The sequence below is a fragment of the Neovison vison genome, chromosome 12, assembly GCF_020171115.1.
Source record: "Neovison vison isolate M4711 chromosome 12, ASM_NN_V1, whole genome shotgun sequence".
In the NCBI taxonomy this organism is placed as follows: domain Eukaryota; kingdom Metazoa; phylum Chordata; class Mammalia; order Carnivora; family Mustelidae; genus Neogale; species Neogale vison.
The window spans coordinates 10,881,641-10,905,415 of NC_058102.1; the positions used below are offsets into that span (position 1 = coordinate 10,881,641).

At 61.2% G+C, this 23,775-nt stretch overlaps 2 protein-coding genes across 3 annotated transcripts in view; one reads left to right on the top strand and one right to left on the bottom strand.

Annotated features, from left to right (window-relative positions):
* TMPRSS6 (transmembrane serine protease 6) overlaps positions 1–9,858 on the top strand; it is a 28,007-nt gene extending 18,149 nt beyond the window's left edge. Inside the window, exons 10-18 of one of the 2 annotated variants that reach the window (XM_044227406.1) lie at positions 2,746–2,891; positions 3,277–3,375; positions 4,293–4,406; positions 5,266–5,382; positions 5,656–5,824; positions 7,167–7,467; positions 8,708–8,752; positions 9,015–9,155; positions 9,700–9,858. In XM_044227406.1, coding sequence (XP_044083341.1) covers positions 2,746–2,891; positions 3,277–3,375; positions 4,293–4,406; positions 5,266–5,382; positions 5,656–5,824; positions 7,167–7,467; positions 8,708–8,752; positions 9,015–9,155; positions 9,700–9,858 — 1,291 coding nt within the window. The remainder of the gene's footprint in view (positions 1–2,745; positions 2,892–3,276; positions 3,376–4,292; positions 4,407–5,265; positions 5,383–5,655; positions 5,825–7,166; positions 7,468–8,707; positions 8,753–9,014; positions 9,156–9,699) is intronic. The other variant, XM_044227407.1, reaches the window with a different exon arrangement.
* A 3,919-nt stretch (positions 9,859–13,777) lies between these two features.
* On the bottom strand, positions 13,778–23,297 carry KCTD17 (potassium channel tetramerization domain containing 17). The gene is given in 9 exon segments (XM_044228006.1): positions 13,778–13,934; positions 14,813–14,885; positions 14,888–14,902; positions 15,521–15,614; positions 16,836–16,961; positions 18,626–18,721; positions 19,481–19,572; positions 21,865–21,973; positions 23,115–23,297. Coding segments are annotated over 9 exon segments (858 nt in total). The 3' UTR covers positions 13,778–13,864.
* Positions 23,298–23,775: the final 478 nt, after the last annotated feature.

Here is a 23,775-nt window from a genome sequence, read left to right on the forward strand (position 1 = left end):
TTCAGCCTGAGCCACTAGACTGTAGCCTTGCCCCAGGAATGCTGCCACCAGCCCCTGCCCTGGGCCTCCAAGGTGAGAACCACATACTGCCCCCGGGGTGGAGGGGGGGGCGTTCCCGGGGTTCCAGGCCGAGCCACGAGCTGATCCTGGACCTCGTTCTCTCAGACGCCAGTGGAGATGATGTCCTGTCAGTCCCCACTGGTACCTTAGAGCCCCTGGCCAGAGCTCAGGGTGACCGTGCAGACTCTTCTAGATTGAAATGTTCCACTCCTCTCCGGCCTGGCTCTGGTTCCTTCCTTGCCTCTCCGCAATCCCTCCATGACCATGCGGGGACAGCATCCTGTGTCCCCAAACCTTCTGCATGGTCAGGGGCATACTGGATCCATTTCCCCAGTATTTCCCCAGTATTTCCTGCCCCTAGCTCACCTGTCCATTCCTCAGGGAAACTCTCAGGGGATGCTAATCCATGAGAGCCTTTGTTTGTCCACTTTAAAAACAGACAGACCAAAAAAACCCCAAAAAAACCAAAAACCAAAAACCAAAAACCAGACAAACCCCCCAAGCTCTGTTCCCTTAGTTTTAAAAGGCCAAGAAGGGCCAGGCCTGCTCGGGGGTGCCCCCTTGTGGCAGTTCATCCCCATCGCGTCCCCCTGGGCTGGAGGAGTCTCAGAGAGCAGGGCTTCCCAAAACTTCCCACCTTGGGACCCCTTAACCGGCTTTAAAATTACTGAGTACCCCAAAGGGCTTTTGTGAAAGTTATATTATCTCTTTTCACAGTATTATATATGATAACTAAGGAAGTTTAAAAACATCAATTCACTCAAAAACCTGCTACAATTTTAACATAAACAACATTTTAGAAAAAAAAAAACTAATTATAGTTCCCAAAGCCAAAAGCATTTGGCGAGAAAAATACCATTATTTGACATTTTTATGACTTTCTCTTAAACTGGATTAATAGAACTGCATTGGGCGTCATTGGGTTGCTGTCTCACACGTCACGTAGTCTCTGGAAAATTCCACCGTATCCTTTGTGAAAAGAATGAGAGTGAAAGAAAGCAAATATTACGTGAGCATTATTGTGAAAATAATTTTTACTTTGGAGCCCTGGTGGTTCCCGGACCGTGCTTGGAGGACTGTGGGTTGGTTTGGAAGCAAGGAAATGATACGCTGTAGCCAGAGAGCGTGGGGAGGTCTGTGTGGGGGCATGGGAAGTGGGAGCCAAGGTGCGCCTCTCCCCCCACCCCCGGAGCAGGCTGGGTGGGTCCTCCTACGTCCTGAGGAGGCTGGATTCTGGCTTACCTGTGCCACTCCCTTCGCGAGCCTCCTCTGGAATGTAGGATTTGGGAACAATTTCTGTCTCACAAAGTGGGGCTGTGGCAAGGACCCCCCAATCTCTGTGCAGTGAGGCCTTGCAGTGTCCCTGTCCGTGAGGGAGGGGCCGGACAAGACAACCCCAATTCTTCCTCAGTTGTTTGTTGATTAGCTCGTTGACTAATCCATTGAACTGTGAGGCGATTGCCGTATTCTAGAAGTTCCGAGGAAATACCTGCCCCCCCCCCACGGCCCCACCCTGAGAGTTAGCTGTTGCACCTGTGGTGGGACGCTCCCATCATGCTTTGGGACATTCCCACCCTGACTTCCCCCTGCCTTCTCTGCTGGGGCACTTTCACTTCTCAACGCGGGTTTTCTGACCTGTGGCCTGGGTGTGCCTCCCTCGTCTGTAAAGGCGCTCCCATGTGCTCAGCAAGGGTGCCCTCTTCCCTGTGGGGGGCTCAGGGGACTGACCCATCTGTTCTGTGAGGGTGTCTCACCTGGGGAGGGAGGGAACGCTGGGGAGCTATCTGGGGAGCGACCCATCATTCCAGGGGAGGGTTTTGCTCCCACTTGGCAAAAGCATGCCCACTTGTTCTGAGGCAAGATGTGCCCAGACACCATGTAGGATAAATCCCTTATACTGTAGGAAGATTCCTAGCTGTTCTCTGAACGTCGCCCCTCCATGGAGCTTCTCCCACCTGCTCTGGGGAAACCAGAGCATCCCATTGGGGTGGGGAGTCCAGCAGGGGTGTGAGGGCCCTCCCATGGTTGGGGAATGGCCCCACCTTTGTGCCGCCATGCACGGAGATGACATCCTTCAGCCCTGTGCTATTGTATTGGTCCTGGGTGCGGAAGTGGTGCTCCCCTCAGGTCCACAGAGTCACAGGGAGACCCCAGGGCTCTGGAGGCTTCTCAGTGGGAAGGACTGTGCCTGACCAAGGCCCACAAGCTATCTCCTCCCCCACACACAGCCCAAGCTACTCCTGTCTACACAGAGCAGGCCAGCCAAGGACTCTGGCCTTTACGGACACACTGAAGCACTGTCAGATTTGGAGTCAACAGTGTTGATAATTTCCCTTATTTTGTAAGAGGGGAATTGAGGCTCAGGGAAGGACCCTGACTTGCTAGGATCTCACAGCTCCTGGGTGATGGGACTAGAATTCAGGCTTGAAATTTTACCCTGCAGGGAGTGGGGAACTACTGAAGGCTTTGAGCAGGGAAATGACATAGGCTGATTTCTAGAAGACGACCCTGGGGGTGGGCAGTCACCTAAAGCAGTAATCAAGACAGAGAAGGTGAACGTGGGGGCGCCGCTCCCCCTCCCTCTCTGGCTGTTCCGCCCTTGCCCTGTCTGTGCATGAGGACACTAAGCTGTCCCTTCCCTGGGGTTGGCCCGTGCATCCCTGAGTCTGTCTCTGTCACCCCCAGGCTGTGTGGCCTGCGCACCCTGCAGCCCTACGCCGAGAGGATCCCTGTGGTGGCCACTGCCGGCATCACGGTCAACTTCACGTCCCAGATCCCCCTCACCGGGCCCGGCGTGCAGGTGCACTATGGCTTGTACAACCAGTCCGACCGTGAGTATGAGCAGACCGGGGAGAAGGGCGGGCGCCCCCAATGCCCCCGCCGCTTCTCCCTGCCTCCTTCCCATCCCTGGAAGCACCAAGTGGAGGAACCAAAGGACTATATGTGTGTATATGTGCGTACGTGTGTGCGTGCATTGCCTGAGGCTTTATGTGCGCCCCCTAGGCAAGGCTGTCACCTGGGTTCAGCAGGCAGACACACTCACACAGACCTGTGTGTGTGTGTGTGCGCGTGTGTGTGCTGTGTACACGGGTCCATGCGCACCGTGCATATGGGTGTGCGTACATGTGCGTACGTGTGTGAGCACACAAGGGCAGCACGTCTGCACATGTCTGCACGATGATGTGTGTCCTGAGGGCGCCCTCTCCCCCCGTACAGCCTGTCCCGGCGCCTTCCTCTGCTCTGTGAACGGACTGTGTGTGCCCGCCTGCGACGGGGTCAAGGACTGCCCCAATGGCCTGGATGAGAGAAACTGTGGTAGGCGGCCCGTCTGTCCCACCCGTTCCTCGCCTTGCTTCCTCTGAGCACTGAGCCAAGCCCCTCTTTTTGAGAAGAGACACCAGCCCCCCACAAAATGTGCAGTTCCTCTTATCGGCATCCAGGAAGTGGGCTCTCTTGCTGTGCTGAGATGGAAAGACGGAAGCATCGAGTCAGAAACTGGGGTCCCCAGGGCGACGGTTTGGGGTAGTAGCAGGGACAGGATGGGACCAAGGTCTCCTGGCTCTGAGCTCCTAGCTTCTCCCAACCAGGCCACTGGCCCCAGCCTTCTGTCCCATCCAGCTGTCAAAGGAGGTACAGAGCAGATGGAGGACCAGGAAGGGGAAGGCAAGCCCTGGGTGACCAAGGAGAGAATCCTGTGTCTTCCTCCCTTGAGTGGGGTCTCCATACCTCCACTTCAAGGGGTTCAGACTGGAGCTGCCAGCTCTTACTGGAGTTATGCTCCCCACCGCCCAGCCCCGCAGCAGGGGCCCTGGTGGTCCCCAAGTCAGCACTCTCCTTCTGAATCCTGGCTTCTGGCCCCCCACCTTCACCATCATGGTAACCTTTTCTTGTCTGACCTCCCCCAACCCCATCCCATCCAAGTTTTAGACACCTGGGGAGAGAAGCAGGAGGGAAGGGAGATGTGCTGGGGAAGGTGCCTCATGTTTGGAATCAGAGCATCTGGCTTCAGGTTCTGGCTCAGCCAGATGACCCTGGACAGGTCATCATCTCCTTTCTGTTCCCACCCAGGAAGTGGGTTATCTCACTTGCTGGGAAACTCCGGCGTCAAATAGCAAAGAAGGAGACTTACGGTCCTAGCATGTGATACAATACACGTTCTAGAGGCCGCACAAAGTCCCAGCCCAGCGCCTCGGGCTTCCTTTCACCTGCCTCCTCTGTGTGTCCCCATGCAGTCTGCAGAGCCACATTCCAGTGCCAAGAAGACAGCACATGCATCTCCCTGTCCAGAGTGTGTGACCGGCAGCCTGACTGCCTCAACGGGAGTGACGAGGAGCAGTGCCGGGAAGGTAGGGCGGGGTGACCGGCTACCCAGAGGGAAACCAAGCAATGGGCTCAGCCAGGACAACCCAGCCTTTCTGCACGCTTCTACAGCAAAGGTTTCTACCCTCTTGTCCAAACACTCACCAACCCATCTGTATGAACACTTCTCCATCCATCCATCCATCCGTTCGTCCGTCCGTCCGTCCTAATCTATCCAACCCACACCTGCATGCAAGCCAGTGATAGGTGAGCAGAGTGAGGGAGTGGAAATAAAAGACACCAAAAAGGTGGTCTTTGTCCTCTGGGATGATCTGCTGGTAGGAAGACGTGATGGGTGACTGTCTCTGGCCCAGTGCCTTCTGGATATCACGTCCAGTAGTACGGGAAGCCTGGAGTGCAGGAGGACATCAGGCAGGGAAAGCTTCCTACTTGAACTTTGCCTTGCAAAGAGGTAAAACTTAAATAGGCAGAAGGAAAGACGAGCAGGCCAAGACCAGGTGGGGCTGCAGAAATTTCTTCACGGTGAAGACAGGGAGGAGCAGGTGGCCGGCTGGTGGGGCCCGGATCTAGAGGAAGGCCGGGCTCCAAAGGGAGGCTTGGACTAACAGGAGATGCACAGTCCGGCTCTCAGGTGCCTCCTGACAGTGGAGACACAGCCTTGCTCCCCACCAGCCTGAGCTGGTGAAGAGACATGGGGAAGGGACATGGCCTGCCTTTAGGGTACCCTACAGGAGCCTCAAGGGCTCCTTCCGTGTGCTCAAGGGACAGCTTCCCAGTCTCCTCCTGATCTCTTTCAGAGTCCACCTTCCCTGGGCCTTGTTTCAGAGGGTCCCTGGGGCTCCGGGACCCACACTCCATGCCCTGTCCCCATCCCCTTCCCCCCAGGGGTGCCTTGTGGGACGTTCACCTTCCAGTGTGAGGACCGCAGCTGCGTGAAGAAACCCAACCCACAGTGTGACGGGCTGTCCGACTGCAGGGACGGCTCCGACGAGCGGCACTGTGGTGAGCCACGGTGCCACTGGGGAGGGCGGGCAGAGGGCCCTCTTCCCCGGCTGGGCCCCGAGTGTGGGAGGGAGGGAAGGAGGGGCCGCACTGGGGAGTGAGGGAGAGCTCACTTGGCTCTTTCCGTCCGGCCTCTGCACCCACTCTGGGTCATTCTTTCCCATCCCCCTCCATCTTTCCTTTGGCCTTCCTGTCTGCCTCCCCTTCTCCATCTCTCTCTGTATCCATTCCTCACTGGTTTCTGGCCATCCCTGTCCCTCCCCGCACCCCCAGACTGTGGCCTTCAGGGCCCCTCCAGCCGCATCGTGGGCGGGGCCGTGTCTTCGGAGGGTGAGTGGCCCTGGCAGGCCAGCCTCCAGGTTCGGGGCCGACACATCTGTGGGGGGGCGCTCATCGCGGACCGCTGGGTCATAACAGCCGCCCACTGCTTCCAGGAGGACAGGTGAGCAGGGCACGTGGGGATGGACACACAAGAGATGGGGGAGGGGAGGCAAGGCCTGGCAGGGAGGGAGAGTGGGTCTGAGGTCCAAGCAGGAGGGGGGTGGGTGGAGGGAAGCCCATCAGACTAGCTGCTCTGACGCTCGGGTTCAGTCCTTGCTCCACGATGAACACAGTCCGTGCCCAGGGAAGGTTGCTCAACCTCTCCACGCTCGGTCTGTGGTCAGCGATTCATTCACTCATTCACTCCCGTAATCACTCATCCATCCAGCAATATTTATCGTGCTCCTACTAGGGAGCTGTGCCAGACATTGAGGGTACAGCAGAGTACAGAACTGACTCATGGGGCCATAGACCATACCCCTCCGCCCAACTGCCAGGTGCCTGTTCCCTGGTGGGTGGGGCCCACGAAGCCTCCAAGAAGGGACATCACACCCCATCCAAGCCCACAGAAACTTTCTCCATCTGCATGGTGGGCTGATAGCAACCCTTTCCAAGTCCAGCCCCATCTCCTGGGCCCTGCCAGTCCTGGATTCCCCTCCGAGATCCCCTCTTCTGTCCTGGGTCCACATAGTCCCCAACCAAAGACCAGGGCCACCATGGCACTGCACCCCACGCCCCTACATCAAGAGCCAGATGACAAGTGCTCTGGGTGTGCTGGACCAGTCTCCAGCCGCTGCCTGTCCACACTCTCCCCAGCACCTCGTGTCCCTCCCAGGCAGCCCAGAGCCTGGCCCCACTTTGCATCTCCTACCCAGGGGCCTGGGTGCCCTTTCTGGGTAGTCTGACCACCTCACTCTCTTGCTGCCTCCCTGGCTCCCCGCGGCCCGTGAGGTCAAGAAAGCCTTGGATGTTGACCTGGCATCCAGGGGTCTTCACCGCCCAGTCTCTGCTGGTCGCTGCCTATTCAAAGCCCACGTGCTCCCAGGGAGGACCAGCAGGTGTCCACGAGCTCACAGCAGTCCCATCTGTTAGGTGCACAGACAAAAGGGAGAGAAATCCTTGCCACTGTCTGGCACTGGGCTAATTTTTTACATGCGCAGTCTGACAGAATTCCCCCCAGTAACAGGAGCCGAAGATGCTGTCCCCATTTCACAGATGAGGAGATTGAGGCCCAGAGAAGCAGACACACATCTAGGGAGGAACGAAGCTGGGACTGGTACCCAGGCAGGTGGACTCCAGCGCCAGCACCATGGGCTGTAGCCCCCACCATCTAGCTTTCCAGAGCAGGAAAGGGACGGGTGTAACCGCCAGTGGTGGCCCGGGTGGGGAAGTCAGCTAGCCTAAGGGTCCGGGATGAGAGAAGCAGCGGCTGAGCCCGGTGCCCCCCCACTCCCTACCCCCAGCATGGCCTCCCCGGCGCTGTGGACGGTATTCCTGGGCAAGGTGTGGCAGAGCTCGCGCTGGCCGGGGGAGGTGTCCTTCAAGGTGAGCCGGCTGCTCCTGCACCCCTACCACGAGGAGGACAGCCATGACTACGACGTGGCTTTGCTGCAGCTCGACCACCCGGTGGTGCGCTCGGCCGCTGTGCGCCCCGTCTGCCTGCCCGCGCGCTCCCACTTCTTCGAGCCGGGCCTGCACTGCTGGATCACGGGCTGGGGCGCCCTGCGTGAGGGCGGTGAGCTGGCGGGGCTGCGGGGAGGGCGGGTTAGGACCTGTGGGGTACAGTCCGCCTCCTGGGGCTCCGGAGTCTGGAGGGGGCAGGGTAGGGGGTCCCCTGGTCCTGGGGTGAACCCGGGTTGTATGTCACAGAAGAACACAAGCTTGTACTCTAGCAGGTGGCTCCGGCCTTCCCGGTCTTTCCCTTGTCCCTTCCCTCCTTCTGGATCACGTTTCAAGGGAACGGAGGGGATAGGAGGTTATCTTGGGGGATACGTGTGAAGTGATGGGGCAGGTTAGGAACCCAACAGCCCATGGGCAAGCTCCAACCTCTGCTCCTTGGACACAGGTACTTTCTACATGGCGGGGGGATTTTCGGGAACGTGGTCTCGTTTAATCCACCCGATACCCCTAAGCGTTGGCATTATGGTCCCATTCGAGCAGTTGCTCCAAGTCAGCCAGCCAGAGAGGGTTGGAATGGGGACTGGCAGCGAGGACTCCCTGACCCCAGAGCCCGGCTGTGCCTGCTACTGTCCCCGAAGCAGGGGGTCTCTCCCCTTCCCACCTAAACTCCCCATCCCTAGGGGCCAGCTCAGTTCTCTGAATACAGGCCCAGCCTGGCACAGCCACAGCCAGGCCCCACACCCTTAACAGGGGTGGCTTTAAAGACAGGGACAGTGATTTACAACGTGGAGGCAGGCAGGACTGCAGAGATGCTTTCGAGATGGGGAATCTGAGGCTCAGATGAGAAGTGACTTGTTCAAGACGACGCTGGAGGACAGCGGCAAAGCCAGGATGGGTGCATCTGCTCACTCATTCAAGGACCCGTTAATGAGCACCTGCTGTATGCCAGACCTTGAGCTGGGCGAAGATGGGCTGTAAAGATGAAGAGAACATTCTTGGGGGAGACAGTGCTGGCTAAGCCAAGGCTGGGAGGCCGAGTCGGCAGTGTCCAAGTGGGGAGAGAGGGGTTCCCGCTAGGGGTACAGTGGCAATCCCGGAAGTCCTGGGCACACCCTGCACCAGAGGGGAGCTGGGGGCAGGCGGATGCGGACGAGGGCTGGCAGGAAGAGCGGGAGGGCCTCCTTGGCCGTGGTAAGGAGCTTGAGCAAAGAGGTCGTCTGACCTGCCCTTTAAAACCCACTGAGGCATCCAGCAAAACACCACTGATCCACACCCTGGCCAGACAGACGAGATCTCGGGGCGGGACCAGGCACAGGGGAGACTGAAGCTCCCTGGGGGCCCTCCCTTGGGGCCCCAGCAGAGCACTGAGCTGGACAGAGGGGAGACACTGATACATTTTAAGTGGAGAGTGGAGGGGTCAGATGTGTGCTCTGGGAAAACCTCCCAGGGGCGGGAGAGCTGGCCAAGACGCCTCAAGCAGGAGGGGCAGCAGAGAGGACACTAGCCCAGATAGGCTTTGGGTGGGGACTCTGTTTCCTGGGGCCACAAGGGGCCAGAACAGGGTGATGGTGAGGCGGAGGGGTAGGGGGCGGGCAGAACAGGAGAGATGACGGTGGGGGGAGTCCCGAGCTGTAAGGAGAATAGCAGAAGAGTTCGCTCTCGTCTCTGCCTTCTGCCCCCAACCCCGCCGGGCAGGGCCCACCAGCAACGGTCTGCAGAAGGTCGATGTGCAGCTAATCCCACAGGATCTGTGTGGTGAGGCCTACCGCTACCAGGTGACGCCCCGCATGCTGTGTGCTGGCTACCGGAAGGGCAAGAAGGATGCCTGCCAGGTGACGCCTGGGGAGGGGAGACGCTGTGGCCGGGAGGGAGGGAGGGAGGGCAGGTGTCGCTCACATCACTCAAGGCCTAGCCTCCGCCCACACCAGCCTGCTGAAGCCCCAGGCTGGGATGGCTGTCCCAACTTTACCGATAAGGAAACTGAGGCTTGGGGAGGTGGAGACTTGCACCAAGTTGCAGCCCCCAATGACCAGAGGGCTGCAGGCGGTGGGCAGGTCTCAGGCTCACATCCAGTTCTGCCCCCTGCCTGAGCAAGGCGTTTTGCCCAAGGGGACACAGGAGCTAGGAGTGGAAGGAGCCCACAGAAGGGAGGCGGAGAGCAGTGGGGCATGGGGACACGTGCACTTTTCTGCAACAGCCAGGACCTGTGGAAGGACCGACCAGCAGGGGTGCTCTGGGCTCTCTCTGTTGATCGGGAGCAGGGGAAGCAGAGGCTTCGATAGAGTCTCTTGTCACGTGGCAAATTCCCAGCAGTCAGGAACCCCAGCTTACCCTGATGCGATCCTGATGCGACTGTTTCTCCTCTCCCCCTTTCAGGGCGACTCGGGAGGTCCACTGGTGTGCAAGGAGCCCAGTGGCCGCTGGTTCCTGGCCGGGCTGGTCAGCTGGGGCTTGGGCTGTGGCCGGCCCAACTACTTTGGTGTCTACACCCGCATCACAGGGGTGATTGGCTGGATCCAGCAGGTGCTGACCTGAGGAGCTCCCCTCCCTGCAGAGCTGGGGCCCACCACCTGGATGCAGAGAGTCCAGGGCCCCCACCAGAGAGGGGAGCAAGTATTCTGGGGGCAGCAGGGCCCCGTGGAGGCAGGAGGTGGCATCCGTCGTCCCCTCAACCTGCTCCCTGACATCGCCCCAGCGATGGAGAAGATCAGCTGGTGAAGACTCCCCCTGCGCCCCAGGGCCTGGATGGTCAGCAGGCCCAGCTAGGGGGTTTCACGCCCGCCCTGTTGCCTCCTGATCCTCTCTTCTTCCTCTTCCTCTGCTGCTGACTTGGGGGGTTGGGGTTGTCCAGCAGTGATCATGGGGCTTCCGGGTCCCCATAGGGGTGTCTGAGCTCCCCTCCGCCAATGCAGAGAGTAGAGTCAGCCTGTGAACTTGAGGGGTGGGGATGGGAGGCACCCCCGAGGGACCCCCAGAGCCCTGGAGACAGCCAAGTGAGCCAGCTGCCACCGTAAGCCAAAGGGTGGGGGGAGTCCCGGGTCTAGGGTCCTCACCCCACCCCTACCTGTCCACTGCCCACTCGAACCTGGAAGTGAGTTCCACTGCCCTGTGGAATAAAGCCTCTGATCTGAGGGCCTGCTGTGGGGTTTGAATGGGGCCTGGCATCGACCCCACACTCTTGGCTGAGCAGACTCTGCTTCCTGCCCAGCCTGTTTGTTGAATGTCTAGAAGGCCAAGGTGGGGCCTGGGGGGCAGGGGTGACCTCCAGGGCAGCTGCTCAGGTCCCAGGAGCAACCTCAGGAGGAAGGTGTTTTGGTGACCCCTCAGATCAGGATGGGATGAATGATAAGCTCTGTCTGCAAGCTTGGGAGGAAACTGAGGCAGAGGAGAGAAGCCATCCTCAGGATCACACCAGCGGGTCGGGTTCGGGGTGAAGGCTGGTGTGGAAGCCCTGCCTCCTGGTTCCCAGTCCACCACTTCTCAGCACGACACTCCCTTTGCATTCTGGGGATCCTTTGTTCATTAAGCCCTCGGTCTCCTGCTATGTGCCACTCACTGTGCTGGGGCCAGACATATGCACAGAGCTCAGCTCCCGAACTCAGGGTTGAGGATGATAATCCAGTGTCCAGGGGTTTTGGGGTAGCCTGGAGCTGGGGAAGTCAGGGAAGGCTGCCTGGAGGAGGGGAGACTTGAGTTGCCACCCAAAGGTGGCCAAGGTGGGGAAGGGCATTCCAGACAGGGGGACAGCAGGTGCAAAGGTGTAAGTCCCAAAAGAAGAGGGCACATCCGTGAGCTGTTCTGAGTTAAACAGTGGTTAAGAGGGAAGCAAACTGAGATCAGATGGCAAAGAATCTGGAGTTAGGGACTTGATGTTGGGTGTTCTGGGGAGCCACGGAAGAAGGCTCTATAGCAGGGGAGTGATACGTGAGTGGATACACATTTTAGAAGGACCCCTAGGCCCAGTGTAGAGGGAGTGGGAGGCGGGGAGGCCACTGCTGAACTCCAGGACGGAGGGGAGGGGATCGAATGAGCCGGACAATGGGGATGGACTGAAAGGACCCTGTGTCCTCCAGGTGCCTTGGTGGATGGGTGTTGGGTGAGGGAGAAGTCACCCAGGACCACTCCCGGGTGTCTGTCCTGATCCACGGGGCCAGTGGAGGACCTGTTGCCTGGCCTGGGGCCCCTGAGGAGGGAAGGGCTCCGAGAAGGTGTCGGAACCTGGGGTGCCTCTGGGAGAGAGGTGTGCAGGAGGTAGGCAGGGCTTGAGGTCTGGAGGAGGATTTCAGAGCCCCTCCGCAGAAGGTGAGTGGGAAGACTGAAGAGGCGAGAGACAGACACTACAGATGGGGGCCCACAAGGGAGGCTGAGCGGTGTAGGCAGAGCTGGAGGGGAGCTGGGGGGCGGGGAGTGGAACCTTAGCAGCCAAGTGGGAGTGGTCGGGGAGGGCCGCTGGTGCCCTCTGGGGGCAGCAGTGGAGGTAAGGAAGTGGGGAGCCCAGCAGTGCAGACAAGTCTTGCTTGAAGCCTAGCTGGGAAAAGGAAGGGGAGCCTCGGAGAAGGGGGAAATTTCAAATGCAGGGAGTGGCCATTGAAGCCTGGTGCTTGCCTGTTGGGCTAGCCAGCTGGGGGTTTGCGGGGGCGTGGTGGGGAGATAGAGGAGATGGAGCAGACACTGCGCGGGGTGGGGGGGGCACCTCTCAGTGGGGCAAATGTTAAAGTATTTCCAGCCCATAGCCGCTCAGGCTTCTCAGAGGTTGGCAGACGCAGTGTTGGGCGCTTCGCTAAAATGCAAATTCATGGGCCCCACCCCAGTCTTAGTCAGAATTGGGGGGGGGGTGGACAATCTGTTCTTTTAACAAGCCTCCTGATGACTTTTTACAAAGTCAGACACAGAACGTGAGGTCAGTCCAGCAAGCCGAGTGTCCCAAGGGGAGGGCGTGGGCTCCCCCCTCCAGGCTCAAGCAGAGCAGGGGGGGCCTCACCCGGCCCAGGGGAGGGTCTCTGCCTAGGGGACTCCTGCTCTGCCGGGATGTCCCTGGCAGCGCTAAGATGTGGAATGGGAGAACACGGTAGACACACAGTGGGACAAGGTACATGAAGGGACTGGCCAGGCAGGGGCCGGGGAGGGGGGTGTCATGCCGAAGCCCGGGGTCCAGTGGTCTCGGAGAGAAGGAGCCTGGGTGTTTCTATTTCCTGGACTTGGGCAAAGGGTGGTAGTGATCTGGAGGGGCGGAGGGTCAAAGAAAAGTCACAGCAGGAAGCAGCGGGGGTGTCCTGTTGGGGTTAGGCTGGAGCAAAGGGCCACAGGAATGGTGGGGTGAGGCCAGGAAGTAGGGGGCCCCGCCGTGCTGATTCCGGGAGCCCCCTACCCCCTCAGCATCCCCAGCTGGTCTAGGACTGCCCAGAGGCAGGAAGAGACCTGCAGGGCTCCCCGGGGTTGGGCCTTGTAAGTCACCTGGTCCAACCCCTCACTTCACAGGTGAGTTGACTGAGACCTCAGAGGGCAGGCACCTGCCCAAGTTCTCCCAGCAAGCCAGAGTGGGGCAGAGGACGGAGCCATGACCTCCCTCCTCGAAATACACAGGAGAGTGACCACAGGGCAGGGTTCCCGGGCTTTAGAAAAAAGCCCCATCACCTAGGAGTCATTGACCCAACCTTGAGTTAAACCCCGTCCCCGAAGGTGGCCCAGAGGAAGAGAGGAAGGCAGCCCAGCGGCTGTTTCTTCAGGCTTTATTACATGGTGGGGTTGGACACAGCCCGGGGGATCATAAAGGCGTGGGGAGCCTCTTGCTCAGCCCCTGCTACCCCCAGACTCTCCCTGGGACAGAGGGAGGCGTGTCCCCCTTGCCCTTATCACTACCAGTTCCTGAAGGGCTGCTCTGCTCCTGCTGAGACCCCGGCCTGCCCCCTCCTGGCCAGGGCCCTCTGCACCCCACAGTGCAGACAGGGGTGGGAGTGGCCAAGGTGAAGGCCGGGTCACCCTCCCTCTTCTTCCCACAAGGCCAACCCCCACACCCTTCACCCCGCCAATACCTGAATCTCCATCTGGGGCCGAGCAGGGCCGTCCCCCTCTGAGGGAAGGGTGAAGGGAGGGCCACCCTCCGGTCTGGTGCTTTGTACACTCCCCGAGGGCTGTCTGGGACCTTGCTGGTCTTTGTAACCTCACAACAACCCTGTGAGGTAGGTGGCGGCGGCGGGGAGAGTGAACCCATTTGACAGATGAGGAGACTAAGGCTCAAGGAGGAGACGTGACGGGGTCAGGGGGGAGGGTACCATTCATGCAGCTGGGGGGCCCCGGGGAGGGACCATGGGGCCGTGGGAGACACAGCTGGACAGCGTCACACTTTGGCCACACACAGGCAGCTCTGCCCGGGGGTCCCAGGGCCCACCTCGGGCCTTGAGAGGTCCCAGCGGGCCCCTGCCCAGCCCCCAGAGGCGGGGGGAAATCACAGCCCCGCAGGTGTAGACAGAAGTGGCAGGGGGTAGAATGCTTCCTCTGCCTGGAGCCGGGGCCCCACCCCGAGGTACAAAAATAAAGGATTTCAGATCGGAACCCCAAGTCCCTGGAGGTGATCTGGGGCCTCACATCCGGGTGCCTCTGGCTTGTAACAGCTAGAAAATAAGAGGGGGAAGGGGCAGGGGGGCGGGTGGGAGGGTGATCAGAACACCAGGATGGGGGAGGGAAGGTGGGGCCAGTGAGGAGGGTGAGGCAAGGCCAGGGAAGGGCAGAGAGGAGATTGAAATGGAGGGAAGGGCAGGGAAGAGAGGGAGAGAGAAAGAGGTAGGTGAGTCACAGGCTCCCTTCTGAGAAGAGGGTGGGGGGCTGAGGCCCAGAGAAGGTGAATTCAGAGCCGAGGAGGGGGAGCAGGAAGGGGACCCAGCTTGCCCATCCGGGAACCCCAGGGTGGGGCTGGGTGGTGGCTGCCTCGGAGGTCAGAGTCCCCAAGACTCTGGCCAGAGGGGGTCAAGGCCAGGTCCCTGCTGTCTCAGGCAAAAGGTCAGAGACAGCAGCTGTCTGTCCCCATTTCAGAGGCAACTGTGGCCTAGAGAGGGACAGTGACTTGCCCAAGGTCACACAGCAGGCAGCTAAGATTGAGTAGGGGCTCCAGGGGACCTGGCCAGGACTTTTTCTGTGACACCCAGATCCTTAGCCAACTCTGGTTGACTCCTTGTAGGCCAAGGGACTCCAAGGCTGGCTGTCCTTCCCCCCACCCAAGAGCCGGGGACCCCAGGGCCGGGTGGGGGAGGGGCGGGCTGTGATGCGGCTGTCTCCCCTCCCTCCTTTCCAGCCCGGCTCTGGAGCCCTGGTGCTGACGGCTGGCTGGGAACCAGGCCGGCCCCCTGACTTTCCTCTCCTCTCAGAGCCTCACACCCAAGGCCAAAAGCAGGGGAGGGGAGAAAGTCAGCCGAGCGAGAGGCTCGGGTCCGGGAACAGGAGACGCGCCCCCTCCTGGCTTCCGCCCTCCCTCCAGCTCCGCCAAGCTACAAACCAGGGATGGCGGCTCTGGGGGCGGGCGAGGGGCCGGGGAGGAGCCCTCACGGCCAGCGCAGCCTCAGGTCTGAGGGGTGCGGACGGGAACCTGCAAGGAGGAGAGGTGAGGAGGAGGCGAGCAGGTGAGGCTCTGGGGGCGGGGCGGCCCGGCCTCAGCGGGGCCCGGCGGCGGCGGTGGCTGCGGGGCTGGCGGGCCCGGAGGACAGACGGCCGGGGCCCTGCTCCCCAGGCCGGGGCGCGGGAGGCGGCAGGCGGGACGCTCGGGGGTGCGGGTGCGGGGCCGGAGCGCCCGGGGGCAGGGCGCGGGGGGCCGGGCCCGGGGCGGCCCCGGGAGGGAGGTGCGAGCAGGCGGAGGAGAGGAAACCCGGGCAGGGGCAGAGAGGGAAGAGGCAGGGTGCAGATGAGATCCAGGAGGAAGAAGAGGTGGGTGGAGATGAGGCGGGGCCTCCGGCAGGAAGCGGAGGAGGAGGAGGCGGTGGTGGGAGGGAGAAAAGGTTAGCGGGCTCCTGAGCTGCCAGGGCTGCAAAGAGAAAGTGAGAGAAGGGATGGTTATGCAGGGGAGGCGGCCGGCGCGCGGCGGAGCTAGCCCTGGCGGCCCGTCCCCCCGCAGGCCCCGGCCCCCGGGTGCGGCAGCGGGCTCCAGCGGGCAGGGGGCGGGAGGCGCCGGCGGTTATTAGCAATCATTGTCCTCGGGGGGTGGCTGCACCTTTCTCCTGGGCATCTGCCTCCACCTGCACCTGTTCCACCTGCACCTGCACCTCCTCCTGCTGCCGCTCCTCCTCCAGCTGCTGCTCCGCGCTCTGTGCACCAGCCGGCGGACCCAGGGAAGAAAGAGTGGACAGCTAACAAGGGGCCCGGCCGGGCAGTGCCGGCGGGTGGCTGGCCCCGCGGGCCCCACCACCGGGCGGGCAGGACGAAGGGGGCCCTTGAGGAGGGAGAAGCTGGGGAATCTCGTCCAGCCCCCCCGGAGGGGGGAGGCTGAGAAGGGACCGGAGGAAGGGCAGAGAAAATGGGACCCGGCTGGGGACTCACGGAGCAGTAGGGGGGCTCCGAGGGGTGGAAGGGGAGCGGGCGGGCGTATGGCCAGGGCGTCCTCAAGGGGCACCTGGGGAAGCCTCACTTTAGGAGGTCCCAGTGTAGAAAGGAGGCCAGGGAAGGCCCAAGACAGACCCCACCCGCACCTGGGAGGCCCCCCAGGGGCTCGTGGAGAGGCAGGAGCAGCAGGCTCACTCTTGCACCCTTGCAAGACAGTGCTGACCCCCTGGTGGGGGGAGCAGGGGAAGTCACAGAACAAGGGGGCAGACAGACAAACAGGAAGCCAGGGTTCATAAGTCTCTGATGCACAGGGACAGGCCCTTAGGAGGAATGGTGTCCCTTCTTCCCAACCTGGCTCGCTGCCCTGCCCCATGGGCCTGCCCAAAGGCCCTGGGGCCTCTGACTGGCTCTGGGTTCCGGGTGGCAGGACCTCTGCTCAGCCCCTCCCCATGGCCGGCTGTTGCTGCCTCGGGGGCCAGGGCCAAAGACACATGGCTGGGCCCCGTGGGGTTCCTGACACCCGCTCCTGCAGAGCTCCTGAGAAAGGGGCCCCGGAAAGGGGCAGGATTAACGGATTTGGCTCCTCTGCCCTCTCCAAAATAAACTGGCCGTGTTTTGGATCCCAGAAGTTCTAAGCTTGATGGCACCACAGAGAGGATGTGGTCTACCCTCAGTTCTTGGATAAAACAACAGGGGCGCCTAGAGGCTGCGGCTTGTCCAAGGTCGTGCAGAGCACAGCACACCGTGCCCAGACCCCTGGTTTCAGATACCCCTTCCAAAGGGCATCTAGGTCCCCTGCTGCCTAGCCTTTTCACTTCTCCCCCCGCCTGGGCCTGGGTAACTGGCGTGAGCGAATGGGACCATGGGTGGCATGGGATGGATGGCATTGGCTGTGACCGGGTGGTTATGTGCGTGTAGCAGGAGGGAGAAAGAAGCAGGGATGGCGGGGGGGGGGTCAGGGAGGGAAGCTGAGGCTGGGGGCTCACCTTGGTTTTGCGGCTGGACTCCGAGCTCAGCCCATGTGGGGAGCTGTAGAGCTCCTTGGACACGACGCACAGGAACTCAGCCTGGTCCTCACTGCCATAGTTGTAGGAGGAGCCGATATTCACCAGCTGGGGGGACGAAGGACGGGGGTGGGGTGGGGTGGGGGGAAGAAGACGAGCTGGGTTGAAGGCGGCCAGCCCGGAAGGGGGTTTGACATCAGCACTGGTCAGGATACCAACTTATGACCTGATCTTGCTGTTCGGGTCAGGCCCGGCCCTGAGTTTCCATAGAAAGTCAGAGTCAGCTCCCCATCCCCCACCTAGGCATCAGGTCTGCTTCCGGGCCCAGCTAAGCCTGGGTGGAGGGGGGCATTCCTTGGAAAAAGGCTACCTCATGTTTGTTGCTTCCCACCCCTCACCCCAGCCCAGATCTAGAGGCCACTATCTAAAAGCAGGTGGAAGCCGATGATGGGCAGGTTGTCCCCCTCCATCCCGGATGTGGCTGAAGCAGCCCCAGAACCAAGCTGTAGGGCAGGGTTGGCATGATGGGCACCCATAGAATATTCCGTTCATTCTTACAAGCAGAGGTAGAACAGGTTGTCCATTCCTTAGGCCAGAGGGCCAATGAGCAGCGATCCCTGAGCTGTCGGCTCAGCCTCTGGGAGCCCCTGCGATTGCCAGAGTCTCCCGTAGGCTCTCAAGAGCAGCCCCACCTTTGCTCTGGGGCCCCCTGGCAACCACAACCACAAGGTTCTGGTTAGGACCTTCAGCACCCAGGGACCCTCACCTGACAGGCAGGGAAAACCATCAGCCCCTCTGGCTTGAAGAGGAGGTGGAACAGGGATTAGAATCCAGGATCCTGAGTCCTCTCTGGAGTCTTCTAGACTTACAGACCCATAGCCTGCAGGGTGCTGGCTGGTGCCAGTGTCTGGAGTCCTATCCTCGGCTAGGGACTTTATCAGTGGCCCTTCCCGTCTTCACGACAGTCCTGCGAAGGGAGCACTACTGCCCCGTATCACAGACTAGGAAACTGAGGCCCAGAGAGGAGATGGGTCTTGCTCAAGGTTACGCGGCACGTAGATCCAGGCCTCTGGCTCCTGGATGGGGCCTGTTCCCCGATCCTGCCCCGCCGTTCTGGGAAGCCCCGGCCTTCTCCCTTCTTCAACCTCCACATGCAAGGAGCTGTGGGTGGGCACAGAGAAAGGGGTGGCCAAACCCTCTTCCTTCCCTAGGGACACGAGTGACCTTGGGTAAACTTGCTGGCTCTGCTCCTCTGGAAACCTGAGAGGCGGGCCATGAGCTGCATGGCAAGGGCGACCCCACTTGTGATCAATGTCTCCAGGACTACACTGCACGTGGATTGGGGGATGATCGGACACTATGAACCCTCACGGGAAGCTGCTGCTTGGCTTTCCCAGACGTGGTGAGGCCAGGACTCGGCCTGTCGCTCGCAGGGACCCTGGGACTGGCCCTGTGCCTTTGTCACAGGAGGTGCTGACCCGAGGTGGAGTCAGCTCACTCATGTGGCTCCAGTCTCCTTGCCCCTGAGCTTTGGGGCCCAGAGACTCGCCCGTCCTGCTGTGTAGACCACTCCCCAGCGGCTGTGAGAACACCCAGCTCTAGGATGCCTAGAGCCGCCCTGCGGCCAGCTGTGGCCCTTACTAAAAAACCTGGTTCGGTGTGATGGCTGTGGGCCTGCGGCGGGTCACCCAAGCCCGGGGGTGCGGAAGGGAAGGGCTTGCCGTGCGGGGAAGCTCGGAGGTTCCCGGTGCGGCCCCAGGGCCCCCGCGCACCTGCTCGAAGCGCCAGCCGTCAGACATGGTGGAGACCATCTGCGTGAGCTCCTCCTCCTGGCACTGCAGCACGCGGTACACGTGCTTGGGGGGGACCTGCAGGCGGAGAGGCGACGTGGCGGACACCCGTGGGAGGGGCAGGCGCACCTGTCACCCTCCCGCCCACACCACATGCCCCAGAAGGAGAGGAGGGGCGGGGCGACGGGGGAAGGTGGCAGCCACACTCTGAGAGCCTACTCCCTGCCAGGCACTGGACCCGCAGGGTCACTTGATGCTTCTTCGTATTTTCACCGAGGTGAGTCGTACTCGCCCACGGCCACCGAACTTAAGTGTGGCAGAGCTGGACCACGGGCCCCGTGAGGGGGCAGGAAGGACGGCATGGAGCCTCCCTGCTTCAGTCTCCCACCTGCCCACCCGCCCGCACCCGCGTCTCCCCGAAGGTGGGCCAGAGAATCCGTCCAGCAGCTCCTACACACGGGGCCCAGGGCCCCTGCTCCGAATGTGAACTCCAGCAGCGCGTGCCCTGCCTCCACAGGGCCCCCGTTTTCCACACAGACCCCATTTTGCTTGTAAGGAAGGGGAGCGTGCAGGTCCCACACCTCTGTATTCCACAAGGGAAAATCAAGGTCCAGAGAGGGGTGCGATGGGCCCAAGGTCACACCGCGAGCAGAGCCGCGTCAGGGACAGCAAGCAGAGCGCTCCTCCCCGTCTGGGGCTTTTGCTGGGCGGCCCGGAAGCTCAGCCACACCCTCCCTTTACAGGACAGCTTGGCCTCCCCAACTCTCTCAAGCCTCTCCCCGCCTCCCCCACCCCTGGCCTCCTTTCCCACCGCCCTGCCGCCCTGCCACCCCTGACCTGTGTGACGGGGTAGTCCTTCTCCTCCATCCGGTCTTTGATGATGCGGATCAGTGGGCCAATGTTGTAGAACTCGGCTTCCTCTAGGACGCCTGGCACAGACAGGACAGCCCCCGGATCACTCGGCGGCCCCCCGTGAGCTCTTCTCCCCTTGTCCCCTCTGCCTCCACACCTTCTCCCACTCCAGTCATGAGAGGTGATGAGCACCTCTCAGCTTCGGGCTCCAGCAGGAGGGGATGCTTCCTTCCTGGGACCCCATATTCTCTGTGGAAGGGGTGAGAGGCTATCACCCAGCCAACCCTACATCCCTCCTGTACTGAGCCCGGCGACCCAGGGACACCTGCCAGTGCCCTCATCTGGGGGCTGCTCTAGGGCTGGCAAGACGCAGAGCTGGCTGAGGCTGGGGCCTAGAACACCACCGCGAGAGGGACCGTGGCTGACCCCCATTACGTGCTCCTGTTTATGAATCATGCGCTCAGTGCAGGGACTGGACTAAGCATTCCACATCCTTTCCTGCAGTTTCTTCTCAGCACTAGAAATAGGTACCTTTGTTGCCTCCCCTGAACAATCGGGGAAACTGAGGACCGGAAAGAGAAGCAGCTGTCGGAAGCAACGCAGCCAGTTAAGTCACAAGAGCTGGGATCCAAATTCAAGTTCCTCTGACTTCAGAGCCCACTACAAATGCATAATCTTTGTGCCCTTGCCCCTCCCCAGCCCTACAGTTTGCAGAGCCCTGGGGACGTGGGGAAGCAGGCATTAATGTCCCTACACAGCTGGGGGAACTGAGAGTCTCGGAGACTAAGTGAGTCACCTTTCCAGTGAAGGGCAATGGCCCCGCGCCCTTCGATTCCCCTGTGTTTGTACAGGGCAGGGACCCCTTCTGGTCCTTTCCTTGACTGGCTTCTGGGCTCCCTGAGGACGGGTCCCAGGCCTGATCGGCCCTGCTGTCCCAGGCGCCCACACAGCACCTGACACAGAGAGGGCGGCCACTGAGCGTTGCTGCCTGAGTGCAGCTCGTGAGCCCTGCAGAGGACAGACAGCTAACGTGGATCGTGGGTCCTTGGTGCCGGGTGCTGAGCTAAGGAACACACTTGCTTTAGTTCCTTTTACCCCCGCAGTGGCTTGGGAAGGTGGGCATTATGGTGACCCCATTTCACAGACGGGGCCATGGAGGCACAGAGGCATAAGTGACTCTCTTGGTGCCACACAGCTAGTAAATCTCTTCCCAGGTCCTCCGGCTCCTTTGGTGGGGGCCCCAGCCCCGTGTGAGGTGCTGGGAGAATCCCAGAACCTGTAAACAGACGTCAGCTGGGACGCAGTGAGAGTGTTCACCTCCCCTCCCCGTGGGCCCTGCTCCCAGGTCCCCCGCTACCTGTGCTCCCTGAGGAGCCGCCCGAAAGCGGCGGGGTGGGTGCCCACCGTTCACTCTGAATGTGAGCCCTAGCCCACCGGGGAGCTACTTTGCCTCTAGAACACCACATACATGTGGGTCTGGAAGGGAGACTGTGGGCCCCAAGTGAGGAAGGATGGGCTGTGTTAGACGCCCACAGGGTATGAGCACTGGGACTCACGGCACCTGTTGTCCCAAAGCCCGCTCTCACCGCCCCTAATTTACATACACAAGCGGAGAAAGGAAAAGTGACATGCCCAGCTGGCCTGGCTGGGTCTGACCCAGAGCCACGCCCTGGGCCCCTCGGAGTTGATTTGGCCCTGACTGTAGGCCCTGCCCATGGCTGAGGCTTTGCCAAAAGGGTATTCTTCCAGGCATGGCTTCCTGAACCATCTGCTGGAGCCAGAAGTGGGCATCTACGGGCCTCGGCCACCTAGGCCCCAGAGGGACCAAACTCCTTGCTGGGGGAGCAGGGTCCCCTCCCCCACCTCCACCCACAGCCAGCTGTGTTCGAGAGGCCGCTGGATTTGGGGAAGAGTCACCGGCTCCACCCACCGGCTGCCTGCCAGCCTCACCAGGCACCCGAGAGATACCGGATCACCCACAGAGAAAGAGCCAGACCTCCTCCTCCCATGCCCACCTCCACCCCGCGCACACCTGGCTTCCCAGGAGGTCCAGGGAAAGAGCATCCATGCCCACAACAGAGGCTGCCGGCCTCACAGGCTCCCTCTATCCTTGCTTCTCTGTGGGCACTCAGCAAAACTCCGGTGAGGTCAGCTCTGCAGAGCCCCGAGGCTCAACCCATGCAGAGGCCTTGAGATTCAGCCTTTTCAGGGATCACGAGGCAGGCAGCAGGGAAGAAGTTCAATGTCCCTCCCCCCACCCCACCTCCCAACTGGGAGAAACGGCTTGGGATCTCCATGGAAGGCCCTGGCCGCCTGCAGAGGGCAAGGGCTAGGATGTAGTTCCCAGCCAGCCCCCTGGCCCAACTCACCCTCCTCAGCCATGTCCTTGTCCAGCACCAGCTTGCCATGCCGGAGAAAGTTCAGGATGGGCCCAAAGTAGGTGGGGTCACGGTCAATGAGGTAGGCCCCGGTCTCATCCTATGGACATGAGGGGCACAGGCCATGAGAGGAGAGGGAGGCTCTCCCACCCCCAACCCGACCCCAACTCCAGGCCCAGTATGGATTGGAGGGAGGGAGTGAATGTAGTCCGCTCTTCCCTGGAACAAAGGGGCATGATGGAGGAGAAAGGCTTTAGGGTCGGAAACACCTAGAAGCAAATCCTGCCTCTGCCTTTTTCTCGCTGTGTGACCTTGGGCAGGCGACTTGACCTCTCTGAGCCTCGCTCCGTTCCCCTCTAACTAGGGGTCATTGTGAGCATCCAGTGAGTTCTGAGGGGCACCCAACCCAGAGTAGGGTTCAGTGATCGTTCCTCTTAGAGGCTGTTCCTCTGAAGCCAGCCCTACACTATCTCCATCAGCTCCCCAGTCATTCTGGGGACGTGGGATGTTTACAAGTTACCAAAGGAGCCGCTATCTCATTGGACAGGCATGGCCTGCAGGGAGGCAGGGCGGGCATCCGTGCAACTCTACAGGGGGATAAAGGGGACTTGCCCAAGGTCACAGCATCAGAGGGTCAGGGAATGAGGGTGAGGGGACCCTAGAGGTCACCTCCGGACCAGCCTCCTCTGGTTACAGACAGGAGGCTGAGCCTGGAGCAGGGAGGGGTCCGACCCAAGGTCACGCAGGCAGTTTGCAGCAGAGCCGGGATGGAAGCCCAGAAATGGTGCCAGATAGGCCAGGGTTCCTCCCTGATGAGGCCCAGCTCAGAAGGCACCCCAGGACTTCTCCACCCAGCTCCCTGCACTCCTAGGCCACCCACACCCCGAAGGGCGGGGGGAAGCAGCCTCAGCAATTCCCTTCCCCAGTGCGGGAGTCCCGTTGGGGAAGAAGGGAAGGCCCTAAAAAAGGGGGACAGTCCCGATTCTACCAGCCCCCCGAGGAGGGAGCCCCGGGCAGTGCTCAGAAGGCTCCAAATGGCCGCGGCCTGGCGTTGTCCCGTTGCCACGGCAATGGGCACATCCCTCGCTCTCCCAGCCACTTCCTCCTTCCTTCCCCTCGCCAGTTTTTCCTGCCTCCGGCTCTTGGCATATAAAAGCAGCCGGGTTCCCGGCCAGGCCAGCCCGGATTCGAGCGGGCAGAGAACCCCCCCGCCCGCGGGCCGCTCACCGCGCGGGCCTCACCCGGTCCGACTGCAGCTCTTCCCCCTGGCACAGGCGGCTGAGGAAGGACTTCTGCTCCCGGCACAGCGTCTGTCGGGTGGTCAGGAACACCGTGCCCCCGACGTTAAGCCGCACCCACTTGCCCCAGCCGCCCGCCGCGCGGCCGCCCATCCCCGCCGGCGGCGCTGCCTCCCCGGCCTCCATCCTCCCCGCTCGCCCCGGCGTCTGCATCCTCCGGGCGCGGCGGCTGGGGGCGGGCAGGTACCGCGCGCCGGGTATGCCGGGAGCTGTAGTCCGCGCCCCGGGGCGGGGCGGCCGGGGTGGGGGTGGGGGGGTCTCAGGGGCCCGGAGCTGCCTTCGCAGCCCGACCCACTGGGCGCTTCGTGAGCGGCCCGCAGACCCGGCCTCTAGAAGAAGCTCTTTAGCCAAATCATGGTGTTTGGGGAAGGTCAGATTCGAGGTCACCAGGACAATAGAGAGTGCTCCTCCAAACCGGCACTCCTCCCTCCTGTGTGCTCTACACCGGACTGTTTCCTCCTTGTCGGGTCTGGGTCATCAAACAGCCGACAACGGAAAGAAACTACTGCTCCCAGGATTCTGTAGCATTTACCTGTATCTGCTCTCCAAGACGCTTTCATACTGCTCTTTGTGTGATGTGTGGGTTGGGGCGGGCTGGGTTCTC